The 14,311-nt window shown below is 37.2% G+C and overlaps 5 protein-coding genes across 5 annotated transcripts; 3 read left to right on the top strand and 2 right to left on the bottom strand.

The window, feature by feature from the left end:
- The first annotated feature begins 668 nt into the window (after window positions 1-668).
- On the top strand, window positions 669-2,298 carry LOC106372341 (putative F-box/LRR-repeat protein 19). Its single transcript, XM_013812541.3, has 2 exons — window positions 669-1,263; window positions 1,542-2,298. Exons 1-2 carry the CDS (start codon window positions 908-910, stop codon window positions 2,059-2,061), a joined length of 876 nt encoding a protein of 291 aa, XP_013667995.1. The 5' UTR covers window positions 669-907; the 3' UTR covers window positions 2,062-2,298.
- A 205-nt stretch (window positions 2,299-2,503) lies between these two features.
- LOC106393646 (UPF0057 membrane protein At4g30650) lies at window positions 2,504-3,071 on the top strand. The gene is made up of 2 exons (XM_013834349.3): window positions 2,504-2,711; window positions 2,795-3,071. The coding sequence occupies exons 1-2, from the start codon at window positions 2,622-2,624 to the stop codon at window positions 2,927-2,929; spliced, it is 225 nt and encodes a 74-aa protein (XP_013689803.1). The 5' UTR covers window positions 2,504-2,621; the 3' UTR covers window positions 2,930-3,071.
- A 105-nt stretch (window positions 3,072-3,176) lies between these two features.
- On the top strand, window positions 3,177-9,198 carry LOC106393811 (UPF0057 membrane protein At4g30660). Its single transcript, XM_013834498.3, has 3 exons — window positions 3,177-3,522; window positions 8,520-8,609; window positions 8,913-9,198. The coding sequence occupies exons 2-3, from the start codon at window positions 8,520-8,522 to the stop codon at window positions 9,048-9,050; spliced, it is 228 nt and encodes a 75-aa protein (XP_013689952.1). The 5' UTR covers window positions 3,177-3,522; the 3' UTR covers window positions 9,051-9,198.
- A 70-nt stretch (window positions 9,199-9,268) lies between these two features.
- Window positions 9,269-10,033, bottom strand: LOC125609454. The gene is made up of 2 exons (XM_048780914.1): window positions 9,783-10,033; window positions 9,269-9,702 (listed from the first exon to the last, which is right to left on the bottom strand). Exons 1-2 carry the CDS (start codon window positions 9,901-9,903, stop codon window positions 9,497-9,499), a joined length of 327 nt encoding a protein of 108 aa, XP_048636871.1. The 5' UTR covers window positions 9,904-10,033; the 3' UTR covers window positions 9,269-9,496.
- A 2,080-nt stretch (window positions 10,034-12,113) lies between these two features.
- Window positions 12,114-14,217, bottom strand: LOC111199966. The gene has a single exon (XM_048780887.1). It carries the CDS (start codon window positions 12,556-12,558, stop codon window positions 12,226-12,228), a length of 333 nt encoding a protein of 110 aa, XP_048636844.1. The 5' UTR covers window positions 12,559-14,217; the 3' UTR covers window positions 12,114-12,225.
- Between the last annotated feature and the right edge of the window lie 94 nt (window positions 14,218-14,311).

Here is a 14,311-nt window from a genome sequence, read left to right as displayed (position 1 = left end):
TGATACAAATCGTAAAAAATAGTAATTTTAGAATTATTTATTAATAACTAAAAATAATTATTCGATAGCAATTGTTTTTTCCGAAATGCTAAAGAGAAGATCATTGTAATAGGTTATGTGTTCTAAAATATTTAAAAATGTTGTAAAATAGTATTTAATATTAGTTTGTTTTATTTTTTTAATTGCAAATAAAAAGGAGATTTATTAAATAGAATTTTTTCCTTTTTAAAAAAATCCTAACAAAATAAAATTTTAAAGACTTATTTAATAAAACATTAGTTTAGTACATAAGAACATGTATAATGTTTTGACTTGATTGGTGTATTTGACTTTCATTTATTTTTACTTTTTCGTTCAATTTTTTATTTTGGGTTGTGTTCAGTTTAAACGTTTATGTATAATATTTTCTATAATCCTAAGTACAAAGTTCATAACAATTCATATTTGTACTATAATTATAAAATATAAATATTAATTTGAACTTATGTATGAAAACAAGTTTTAATTATAAATTAAATTTCAAACAACATAGCCAAAAACAATCATAAAATAAATTTTTATTAAATTAAAAATCAAACAATATTGCAACGGGTTCATATCTTGTATTAATATATTTTTTGGGGGGTCAACTTCTGATAGTATCTTTTTAATCTATAAAGATCATCCATGGAAATTAATAAAGAAAATAGTCATTGGCTGCACGTATTTTATTCTTAAGTTTATAATATTTTATTTTATTGGAACTAGTGTTTCTCCCTTCAAGAAATGTTTATTGGTTAACGTAAAATAATTGTCAACTGGAAGTATGTTAAAATAAGAGTAGCTTCAATAAAAGTCTAAATAAACATTTGAGTTCTAAACTGCTTTTCTCGGCCTGAAGAAAGTCTCTATTCAGGCTTTAAATCTAATGGAAGTCAACCACGGTGGCGGGATGGCACTGACACTCGGTCCTAACTGGGCTGAGATGACTCGGGAATGTCTTCTGGACATCTTCTCACGCCTTAGCCAGGAAGAAAGATGGATGGGACCGATGCTTGTCTGCAAGACTTGGATGAACACATGCCATGAACCGTCACTCAACACGATCTTCGATCTCGAAACTCGGTTTCAGTCATTCCCGGAGTCCATCAACTGGTGGATTCCCGAGTTTGAAGACAAGGTTGATGCCTTCCTCAGATCCGTCGTTGACTGGAGCGAAGGAGGCCTCACAGAGATTCGTGTCAGACACTGCACAGATCGCTCTCTATCTTACGTTGCTGAGAGGTTAATTTAGATATGAACTTTGTTGCTTAATTACGTTTAGAAGTTAGAACATATGAGTATTCATAATAATGAGTGGTCTTTGAGATTTTGGGGCTATAAACAATTTAGAAAGTATTTTTATACAATTTAGAAACTATTTTTTAATAAAAAAAATAAACTTTTCCAAATTAGAGCTATTTTTATGTAAATTATTTTTTAAATTTTGGGAGCTATATGTCTATATTTCACTTGACTATGCTCATAATTCATATGCTTTGTCATGTGATTTGCATTTGCAGGTGCCCTAAACTAGAGGTGCTTTGGATTAATAGCTGCCCTCACGTCACTGATGCATCAATGGCAAAGATAGCTTCAAACTGTCCAAATCTTAGAGAGCTTGATGTAAGCTACTCTTATTGTATATCTCACGAGGCTCTGTCCATGTTGGGGAGGCATTGCCCGAACCTAGAGATCTTAAAACGGAACCTGTTTCCTCGGCAAGGTCCCAACGTGTCTATAATTGTAGCGCCGGTTGATTATATACTTGCATTTCCAAGATACGGTAACATCGAGGCTCAAATAATAGGGAGACACATGCCTAGGCTGAAGCACTTGGAGCTTCAATACTGTACACTGACTGTTAAAGGCCTTACCTCGGTTTGTAAAGGATGTTCCGACCTAGAGTACTTGGACTTATCCGGGTGTATATCATTGACAAACAGTGAGATAACGAGATGTGTCTCGAGCTTGAAGAATTTGTTGGAGATCAAGAAGCCTGACTTCAACCGGCCGGTTGATATTTTACTCCTTCCAAATTGAAGAAAATAATGGTGATGCTAAACTTTACTTGTTTATGGTTCCTTTTGTGTTATTTTGATGATGTTATTTGCTTATTGTTGTTGATGAGAAGAGAGTTGGTTTTCCTTGTGTGCTAAGAAACCACCTCTTCTGCTTTCCTATAATTCTCTTGTTGTAACGACTTGCTTCTTGTATTTCTCTACTTAAAGCAATGAAAAAGAGGCCATTTCGATTGCCAAATAAAAGTAGCTTTCAACCCAAGTAACCCAAGCATAGCTTATTGCTACGACAACGTTTCAAACAAATCCCAGTCTGTCTAAACTAAACCACGTTGGGATGAAAAATATCTAAAGAAGGTAGGGTAAGGTGATTCACGGGATGTCGGTATGTATCTGAAGCCACACGATTTAAAATTAATTTCGATAAATGAACGGTGAAGATCTCGTAGCTGACTTTTCAGGAGCGTGGATTGCGCTTCACTGGATCCCTGTAGAGGCAACTTTTAATGTTCTCTCTTCTCCATTATTTCATTATAAAAGATCAAATAATCTTTAACAGTTTCTTGTCATCTCTGAGAAAAAATGGCTAGCAATATGGAAGTTTTCTGCGAGATCTTAATAGCGATCCTTCTTCCACCTCTTGGAGTCTGCCTCAAGCGTGGCTGTTGCACTGTAAGAGTTCTCCTTTTCCTTTTGTTTTGGTAACCGAGTTTTGAATGGTTTTGTGTTCACTCTGGTTTTGTTTGGTGTTGCAGGTAGAGTTCTTGATATGCTTGGTGTTGACTATCTTAGGCTACATCCCAGGGATAATCTATGCGCTTTACGTGATCGTGTTCCAGAACCGTGAAGGGGAAACTCAGGATTACAGTGCTCCACTCAACTCAGCTTGAGATTATCTGTCGGTCCATACAACATGTCTTTCACTTGAAACTGTTTACTTATGTAACCACTCAATAAAGTTGCAATTATCTGATTCCTTGTTATATGTAATTCAAGTATGGCAATTTCATGTACTGATTATTTCTTTCACTATTGGCACGCACCGACGCACGCACGGACATGCATCACAGATCTCTCATCACATGTATAATCTTTTGTAATCAAAGTCCAGATTTAAACTTAAGACGGGCCTTTTAGGCCCACTCTAGTTACGCATGTCACACGGTTGAGGGGAGAGTTCAAAATATCTAGAAGTGATCGTGTGTGTTACGTTACACAATATTACTCTGTACGTGTTACTTATATAATCCACGTGGAGGCTGGAAAAAATAAAGGAGTATCTAGAAGTGATACCACGAGAAGTAAACAGTAGCCGTACGATTAAAAAACATCTATAAATGAACGGTTCAGATCTCGTTATTGACTTTGTAACCACAAACAACTATCAGTGTTCTGTCTCTTCAAGATCTCCGTCAAACTTCATTATAATAAAGATAAAAAGTCTTTATCTCTTAAACGTTTTGTTGTACATCTTCTGAGAAAAATATTAATGTATATGGTCGGTTTAGTCCGGTTTAGAGTAGATTAGATTCAATTCTATTATGTGTGGTTTACTATGGTTAAACGCAAGTGTATATAAACTCCATGTAAGCTACATTTGACGGTTAATGAGAATAGAATTCATTTTCCACAAACAGATTCTGTTTCTCTAATATGGTATCAGAGCGATCTTTCGCTTCGCTTGTTGATTCTTCGTGATTTCTCGATTCTCTGAGTGTTTTCCAGCTCCGATTCACCTCAAAATCGATTCTCTACCGGTTGATTCCCCTCCGTTGAGCTCGATCGGGTCGACAATGGTGAAGCGTGGCGCAAAACAGAGGAATCGGAACTTCAACGATGAAGATCAAGGTTCTGAGGTTCGTACGAGGTCAATCACACCAAATCGCGACGAACCTGATGAAGTTTCCGCAAAACATCAGCAATTTCGCAGCTCGGTGATTCGCGACGGAGTTAGTTCGACGCCGATGCTGACGGAATCGTATGATAGTACTCATAGTCCCTTCTTCCTTCATTCAGCCGATCATCCAGGTCTATCTATTGTCTCTCATACTCTTGATGGAACGAATTACAATAGCTGGTCAATTGCGATGAAGATTAGTCTCGATGCGAAGAACAAGTTAGGTTTCGTAGACGGATCTTTGATTAGACCTTCTGTTGATGATCGCTATTTCAAGATATGGAGTCGTTGTAATAGCATGGTGAAATCGTGGCTCTTGAATGTGGTTAATAAGGAGATCTATGATAGTATCCTTTATTATGAAGATGCAGCAGAAATGTGGGATGATTTGTTCAGGCGTTTCAAAGTCAATAATCTACCACGGAAGTATCAACTTGAACAGGCTGTGATGACACTCAAGCAAGGTGATTCAGATCTATCTACATACTTCACCAAGAAGAAGACGTTATGGGAGCAACTTGCTAACACGAAATCGTCTCTTGTGAAGAAATGTAACTGTGATCAAGTGAAGGAATTGCTTGAGGATGCTGAAACGAGTCGAATCATTCAGTTCCTTATGGGATTGAATGATTCATTCAACAACATCCGTGGTCAGATACTGAACATGAAGCCGCGTCCACAGCTCAATGACATCTATAATATGCTTGATCAAGATGAAAGTCAGAGATTGATTGGAAACAACACAAAGGCAAGTCCTACTCCTGTAGCTTTTCAGATGCAATCTGTTAATCCAGATAATGGCCAGATCATGTTAGCTCAGGGAGGCTATCAAAAGCCGAAGTGTTCTCACTGTCACCGTATTGGTCATACCGTTGATAAATGTTACAAGGTCCATGGCTATCCACCTGGACATCCTCAACGTGGAAAGCCTATCAAACAAACGGTGAACACCAATCTCGCAACGCTTGGTCATCAGGAATCTCAGATGAAGGAGACTGATAACAGCATGACGAAAGACCAGATTCAGCACATGATTGCGTACCTCAGTGGTCAGCTCCAAGGTTCTTCTGTCATTGCACCAGAGTTAAACAGTGTCAAGCTCCAAACTCCTAGTCCTATATCCGAAAGGAACATGGTCTCGTCTTCACATTCCGTACCTTCTATCTCACAGATAACTGGTACATTTCTCACTTTCAAATGTTCTACTAATGACGTGTTAATTTCATCTACCTCTAAAGAAACCAGTGTGTCTCTTAGAGCTTGGGTAATAGATTCGGGAGCTAGTCATCATGTTACTCATGATAGGTCTTTATTTTTAGAATATGAAACTTTAGATAAGACTTATGTTACTCTCCCAAATGGTTACACGGTCAAAATAGAAGGAACTGGTTTTATTCAATTGACTGATGCGATTTCTCTCTACAATGTTCTATACATTCCGGATTTTAAATTTAACTTGTTGAGTGTTAGTGTTTTAACTAAAACGTTGCATTCTCAAGTTAGTTTTACTGCTGATGAATGTTTTATCCAGGATCGTACTCAGGCCCAGATGATTGGTCAAGGTGTTGAGATGGCAAATTTATATGTTCTGAATTTACCTTGTTCGCTTGATATTTTATCTTTTCAAGGTATGTCTCCTGCTTGTTCTAGTTTACATATAGATTCGGCCACTTGGCATAAAAGATTAGGCCATCCATCTATGTCTAAGATTGAGTTCTTGTCTGATGTATTGGTTTTACCTAAACATAAAAGAAATAAAAATCATGAACCATGTCATGTTTGTCATTTATCAAAACAGAAACATTTGTCTTTTATGTCTCGTCGAAACATGTGTAGTGAACCATTTGAATTGATTCACATTGATACATGGGGTCCGTTTTCGGTTCCAACTAAAGAAGGGTTTCGATTTTTCTTGACAATTGTTGATGATTTTAGTAGAGCAACTTGGGTATATCTACTTAAACAAAAATCTGACGTTCTGCATGTCTTTCCTGGTTTTATTTCGATGGTAGAAACTCAATATAAATCGAAAGTTTGTTCTGTTAGATCTGATAATGCTAATGAACTCAATTTTACTGATTTATACCATAAAAAGGGTATTAAAGCATATCATTCTTGTCCTGAAACTCCTGAACTGAACTCAGTAGTAGAGAGAAAACATCAGCATCTTTTAAATGTGGCTCGTGCTCTTATGTTCCAATCTGGTATTTCTTTGGAGTTTTGGGGTGATTGTGTCTTAACAGCTACCTTTCTGATCAATAGGTTACCTTCTAAAGTCTTAAAAGATCAGTCACCTTATCAGAAACTTACTTCTAAAGTCCCAGATTATCATAGCTTGAAAACCTTCGGTTGTCTTTGTTATAGTTCAACCTCGTCGAGTCATAGAACTAAGTTTGATCCTAGAGCTAGAGCTTGTATTTTCTTAGGCTATCCCCACGGGTATAAAGGCTATAAGCTACTAGACATAGAGACACACTCGGTTTCTATTTCTCGACACGTCATTTTCTATGAGGATATTTTCCCCTTTGTATCCTCTACCATATCAGAGGATACTAAGACTTTCTTTCCTCATATTCCTTCTCCTGCAAATTTTGATATACCACAATCTTCTTCTGATACTTGTCTCTCAAAAGATAAGATATCTTCTGAGGTTTTGGTCTCTTCTGAATCAAAATCTCTTCGCCAAAGGAAATTACCTTCTCATTTGCAGGATTATCATTGCTATAATACTTCTTCTTCTACTGATAAAACTCATATTACTTCTCCATATCCCATCACAAATTATATTTCTTATACTTCTATATCTGAGCCTTTCTATGCTTTTCTTAATATCATTACTAAAGCACCAATTCCACAAAATTCCAAAGAGGCTTTGAAGGATAAGGTATGGTGTGATTCCATGGGTTTGGAGATTGATGCGTTTGAACGAACAGAGACTTGGACGATCACTGAGTTACCATCAGGTAAAGAAGCTATTGGTTGTCGATGGATATATACCATCAAATATCATGCAGATGGCACGGAGGAGAGAAAGAAATCAAGACTTGTCGCTAAGGGTTATACTCAACAAGAGGGCATAGACTTTCTTGATACATTTTCCCCGGTAGCAAAGATGGCTACGGTGAAGATTTTGTTGTCTGTTGCACCTAAGTTGAAGTGGAAGTTGACACAGCTTGATATCTCTAACGCTTTCTTAAATGGAGATTTGGAGGAAGAGATTTATATGAAGTTACCGCCAGGATATTCTGAGCTAAAGGGAGTGGAAGTTTCTCCTACAGCAGTGTGTCGTCTACACAAATCAGTCTATGGGTTGAAGCAAGCATCTCGACAGTGGTTTGTAAAACTCTCCACAACTTTACTAGATTTTGGATTTGAGACTTGCACTGGAGATCATACGATGTTTGTGAAGCTTTTGGATGGGAAGTTCTTGGTAATATTGGTGTATGTTGATGACATACTCATCGCCAGTACCGATGATGATATGGTGAATGAGTTGAAACAGAGATTAAGTGCTGCGTTCAAGCTACGTGACTTGGGAGCTCCTAAGTATTTTCTTGGTCTGGAGATAGCAAGATCTGCTGAAGGAATCTCTGTTTGTCAGCGTAAATATGTACTTGATCTTCTGGAATCAACCGGTTTCTCTGGATGTAAACCTTCATCAATACCAATGGAACCGAATCAGAAGTTATCTCAAGACGATGGTACTCTGCTTACGGATGCAAAACAGTATAGACGGTTGCTGGGGAAATTGCAGTATCTCACGTTTACGAGACCCGATATTTGCTTTGCTGTTGGCAAGCTAGCTCAATATTCGGCGGCTCCTACTGATGTTCACCTTCAAGCTGTTCACAAGATACTCAGATACTTGAAGGGCACGATTGGTCTTGGATTGTTCTATGGTACAGAGACTAATTTTGATTTGCGCGGTTATTCTGATTCTGATTGGAATGGATGTCCAGACTCTAGAAGATCAGTTACCGGTTATGCAATGTTTGTTGGAGATTCTCTTGTTTCTTGGAAATCGAAGAAGCAAGACACTGTGTCATGTAGTTCAGCAGAGGCTGAATACAGAGCGATGTGTATGGCTACAAAGGAGATGATTTGGGTGGTGAAAGTCTTGACTGATCTCCGCTTACCTTTTCAGCTTCCTACCTATCTCTACTGTGACAATACAGCTGCTTTGCATATTGCAAGCAATCCGGTGTTCCATGAACGCACCAAACACATAGAGAATGACTGTCATAAGGTAAGGGAGAAGATGAAAGATGGCTTTCTCAAGACAATGTATGTTCGTACTGGTGATCAACTTGCAGATGTTCTCACCAAGGCGCTTTATCCTACTCCTTTCCGGGACAATATACGCAAGATGGGTTTGCATAATATATATGCACCTTCATCTTGAGGGAGGCTATTAATGTATATGGTCGGTTTAGTCCGGTTTAGAGTAGATTAGATTCAATTCTATTATGTGTGGTTTACTATAGTTAAACGCAAGTGTATATAAACTCCATGTAAGCTACATTTGACGGTTAATGAGAATAGAATTCATTTTCCACAAACAGATTCTGTTTCTCTAATAAAAAATGCCGAGCAAGTGCGAAATCTTGTGCGAGATCTTAATTGCCATCCTTCTTCCTCCTCTAGGAGTTTGCCTCAGGCGTGGCTGTTGCACTGTAAGCTATCTCTTTCAACTCTCATGTTAGAAGAGCCCCTTCACTTTCTGCTTATCTACCTTAAAGTAGAATCGCAGAACTTCTTGAAAGTCTGTTATTGTTTGATGCGTCACTTTGTGTTCAGTCTCTTAAGAAGTCTCTGTAGTTAAATTAGATTCGCTTGTAGGCTTGTTAGAATTTGGTGATTCCATGAAAAATGACTAATGGTTGGAGTGAAGCTAAAAGGGAATGATCAGTTTCTGTTTGATCACTCAAACTCTCTGACCTAATAAAGGGATTGATGGAGCTTGGATGTGGTTGCAGGTGGAGTTCTTGGCTTGCTTGATTCTGACTATCTTAGGATACGTACCAGGGATAATCTATGCGCTTTACGTGATAGTGTTCCAGAACCAAGAAGAGTATTTCGATGAAGCCAGACGCCCTCTCTACTACTCCGCTTGATCAGAATCTGTTTGTTCTTTGAAAACTGTTCAATCTTTGTATCCAACAAATAAGTTAATTTGTAATGTGTTTAAAGAGATTTTAAAACTGTGTGTGTATGGTTCGACTGTTCCTTTTGTTATAATATGCAAAATTGAAGGTGAGATTATACACTTGTTGTTGGCTACTGTGTTTGGGTTATTAGCGCTGCAAAATGTTTATGCATCAAAGTTGTTATATTCACATAAGTTGTGTTGATGCAAAGGACCAACATATTATGATAGATAAGGTTATGTTATACACAGAATTAGATTCATTTGAGAGAGAGGGAGAGAGAGAACAGAACTCTCCATATCCTTATTAAACATGCAAACCCCTATATTTAATGATTGTGGATCAGAGCAAATTTATAAATTTTGGATCTTTGCAACAAAACCAGTTTGCACATAGAGTAGGGGTATGCATTGTCAGTGGAAGAAAAGATGGACTAGAATTGCAGCTGTTACTTGAAGCACAGCGAGTGAAGCAGATTTGGTCATGGAGGACATGGCTCTGTTCTTCTTTCCTGTAGGTCTGACAAGTGACCCTCCTCCATAAACGCCTCTTGCCTTGCTCACCTCCGAAATTCTTCCATGATTTCTCTTGCTGCTAGTTACTCCAACGGCTGGTCTCTCTGCAACAGCAAAAAAAAAAATGTCAGTTAAAATATTATGTAAGAAGTTGTACAGCAAGTATTGAAAGCAAACTATTTGCCTTTGTGAACCAAGTAGTCTGTTTTGTCTGAACAACATTGAAGTTCTTCAGCAAAAGCAAAGGAGATGAAGAGGAAGATGATGGTGATGATGAGCAACAAATCTCGATAGTATCTCTTCATTGCAGACGGTAATGAAAAGATAAGATTGATTGGAGATGATCTGTAAGTATAACCACTGAGGAAGTGAGAATATATATAGGACTATTATCTGCACAAAGAGAAAGAGAGATGAAAACCTAAAGGTGAAACATTACAACTCATAAAACAGAACAAAGATTGAAAAATCTGATGGAACAAAAAGCAAAAAGCAGCTATTGTGGGGTAAAGTTAGATTCTCCCCACATGAATAGTGGAAGGAATATGTTCTCTGAGTAATGATCAGTCTAATCTGCTTTGATAAAAAAAAAAACTGATTCACTCTTGCTTTCTTATTAGCGTGGCCAGTAATGCTACATTAGATCGTGATTAGTCTGAAGTACCCTAATCCGTTTATACGTGCACACCACGTTACAAGTAACCATCCTAAACCTCATTCCACACTCCCCGCGAGTCAAAGTTTGATCTAAAGAAAAATGAGGTACCCTTCTTGTGGCATTCAGTGTATATATGTAATATGTAGTACCAACAGGTCGAAAATGATTATGTATATATCACCAATAGAGAAAATCAATAATTAAGAACTAGTTTAAGACTTTTGACCCAACAAAAAAAATAATTAGTGGTTGAAAAAGATTACAATGTCAAGACAAGCTGTTTCCAACTATACCTAAAAGATTACAATGTCAAGATGTGGTTGAAAAAATGATTTTCATCTTATGGAGTTATGGGAGAAATTTTATATTTATTAGCTTTCAATTAAAATAATAATGCTATACAATACAAGTATAGAAGACACACCAAGAACTCTTCTTGTTTGACAGAAGAATGAGATTTTTTTCTTACATATACATCAAAACTAATGAAACTAATATATTTTAATTATCTGAAATTCTTATTTGTGGTGATACGTTTAGTCTCTAGTTGGTGCAAGTCCAATAATCAAAAAATGGGAATGGTAGAGTCTCTCTCTTCTCTCTCTTACAAACGTTGAGAGAGAAAAAGAACTCGTGGTGGTTCCCTCATATCTTCTTCCTTCCTGACCTGTAACATAGCTTCTGGTACATGGTAGTCTCTTCGATGCGGTGTAGCCAGCTTTGACTTCGGTGGTTTTGCGACCTTCTTGGTTGAATCATCCGACTTTGGTGTCGTGTTTGTCTTCTGTTCTTTCGTCGTTTGTTATCCTTTCCGGAAGGATAGTAAGAGTTTGATTGGTGGATCGATCGAGATTGAAGTTTATTGCTATGATGAAACGTTAACGGGTTTGGATGAGATCTCGATTTTAATCGATGGATGCTCTTTAAAACTCGGTGGCGTAGCCGATGAAGCCCAATACGTCCAATACAGTCGTTGGAGGTGGGTTTGTTTCGGTGGTTGAGGTTGACATCCCGGTGGTTTCCGGTGAAAAAATGCTCTGTTTGGTTTGGTGGAGAAGTCTGAAGTCGGAATAGATGAGGGAGGTTCATGTTCCCGAGATGATTCCGGTGGGAGACGGTGGCTACGGTGAATGGCCGGTGAATTCACCGGCGTAGATTTCGCATGGCGGTGAATGCGGTGGAAGATGGCGACGCGTGGATGGTTCGGTGAAGATCGTGGAGATGTGGCTTGCACGTGTCTTCTCCGTGTCTTGCCGTTACACGTATTAAGATCGTGGAATCTGATGTTGTTTGGGCCAATGTTGGGCTCAGTGTTTTTTTGTTAAAGCTTTGCACTACTCTTCTTTTGGGTCTTGTATGTTTATATTTATTATTAATATATCAGTTATCCGAGAAAAAAAAAAAGTCTCTAGTTGGTGCACACGACGTCAGAAATTATTCCCCTCTCCAAAACTCATTGCCTAGTCCAAGATTGAGAAAGATTACAAATATTCAGATATATCGTAAGCTGAAAATTTGATGTACGCCTATTGTTATTGTTTCTTATGGTCGTATCAGTTGTACATATCAAATTCATCGCAAGTACAATTTGATTGGACTAAATCATATTGAACTCCATTGAAACATACTCCAAATGATATAATTAGCAAGGTACGTATGAATAGTTGTCTGAAGATAATCATTTTAAGTCGTAACAATTAATCAGAGTATTCAAAGTCGAAATATATTTTTAGCCAAAACAAAGTCGCAGTATATATACCCATACATATATATTACAAAGTCGATATATATATACCTCAAAGGAATTTGTTTGCTTTCGATTAAAATTAACAGTTTCATATACAAGCCACGATGAATTTTGTATTTTCCTGATTTTACAATATTTGATCAGCTCACACGATTAGTAAAAAAAACACACCATTACAATTTATAAAAAGCTTCACAAGGCTTGAAGCTCACAAGTATGAAACTAGAAGGGGAAGAACATCAACAACATCAAGCTCGCAACGGTGGAACCTAAACCGAATGTGATGGAAAGAGAAGGTCGAGTGGTAGCTGACGAACCACCACCACCACCAGTAGGGACAGGACGGCGGCTACTACGACCCCTGCCACCACCACCACCACCACGTCTCCTAATGAAAACACGAAGAGAGTCACCGTGTTGTGCAAGACTTCGTCTCCAAGAGGTAGTCGTCGTTTGGGCTGTACTTTCTTGATTTTCAGATGAAACTGGTGAAGGCAAAGAGAAAAACAGAAGGAACATAATCAATGAACAATATAAAGCCAGTGAAATCCTCATTTGTGTGTTTATCAAAATAATAGGTGTGGATAATGTATTTGATCCAAACAAATCGGGGAACAAAATGGGATAATTCACAAGTGAATGAGATGTGTAATGGGGGACAAAGAATTAATATTTACTCTGTCTTTAAACCGGAGTGTATATTATAATGTATTAATAATCATTAATGAAATTATTGACTTTAAAATGCGTGACTCTGTCTTTAAACCCGAGTGTATATTAGTATTAAACTATTAATGTACCGTCGCTTCGCAGTCTTCGGTTGATTACGAAAAATGTGAAAAAAAGAAAGAAAAGATTTGGCAGCAAATAAACGGCAGCGTGTGAAGAAAATCTCAAATCTTCGTCGTTTTAAAAGTGATAAAGGTGAAGTGGAGCTTGGGAGGGTTTCTAGAACTTTCTATAAATTGCTAGGCCAAGTGCAATTTGTGGCTGTCACTGCCTTCTCACTCAGCCCCACCGTTGCTGTTGTCTCGCTCACGACTCACGAGCCACGTCTCCGGTAACTTTTCACGACTTTCTTTATACGTTTGTTTGCCGGAGAAAACGCACGCATTAAGATTGAGAAAGATTACATAATAATATTCAGATATACATCGTAGGTTGCAAATTTGATGTAAACCTCTTATTACAATATTTCTTGTAGTCTGTTGTACATATCAAATTCATCGTAAGTACAATTTGATTGGACTAAATCATATTGAGACATACCCCAATGTTACAACTAGTAAGATATGAATAAGTACAATTATCTGAAGATTATCACCGTAAGTCGTAACAATTAATAGAGAATTCAAATTCTAAAAATATATAACTCAAAAAGGAGAATTTCTTTGCTTTCGATTAAAATTAACAATTACATATATAAGCCACGATAACTTTGGTGTGTTTTCCCGGATTTTACAATGATCAGCTCACATGATTAGAAAAAGAAAAGAAAAACAATACACCATATTACAATTTATAAGAACTTTCACAACGCTTGAAGCTCACAAATTACGAAACTAGAAAGCGAAGAACATAAACAAAATCAAGCTCGTGACCGTGGAACCGAAACCAAATGTTATCGAAAGATAAGGTCGAGTGGAAGCCGACTTAGGGACGAGACCGCGACCCTTACCACCACCACCACCACCACGTCCACCTTTCCTAATGAAAATTCGAAGGGACTCGCGGTTTTGTCCAAAACCTCGTCTCCAGGATGTCGTCATTAACGTTTGGGCTGTGTTTCCATGATTTTCATGAGATGAAATTGGCAAAGGCCGAGAGATTAAGAGAAGGAACATAATCAATGAAGAATATAAAGCCAATGAACTCCTCCTCATCATCCTGTATTTGATCCAAACAAAACGGAGAACAAAATGGGATTTTATTTACAAAATGAATGAGTTGTATAATGGCGCAAAAAATTAGTAATTACTATTTATAACGCTAAAGAGTAATGAGATCATGGCTTCATAATGCGTGACTCTGTCTTTAAACCAGAGTGTATATTACTCCCTCCCTTACTTTTTCTAAAAAGTTTGTTTCAAAAATATTAAAAAAATTAATTGATTTTATTAAATTATTATTAATTAAAAGTTATTGAAAATTGAAAATTACAGAAAAAGTTGCATTTATTATTATAATTTAATGTGTTTTTTAATATTTCTGAAAATAATAAAATGTCTACAGAGGGAAGTATAATGTATTAATCATTATTATCGCTTAAAAAAATGCATGTCTTTGTCTTTAAACCGGAGTGTATTAT

This window comes from Brassica napus, chromosome A1 (genome assembly GCF_020379485.1).
Source record: "Brassica napus cultivar Da-Ae chromosome A1, Da-Ae, whole genome shotgun sequence".
Classification (NCBI taxonomy): Eukaryota; Viridiplantae; Streptophyta; class Magnoliopsida; order Brassicales; family Brassicaceae; genus Brassica; species Brassica napus.
The sequence above is the reverse complement of the archived record's forward strand: the minus strand, read 5'-3'. Positions and strand labels throughout refer to the sequence as shown.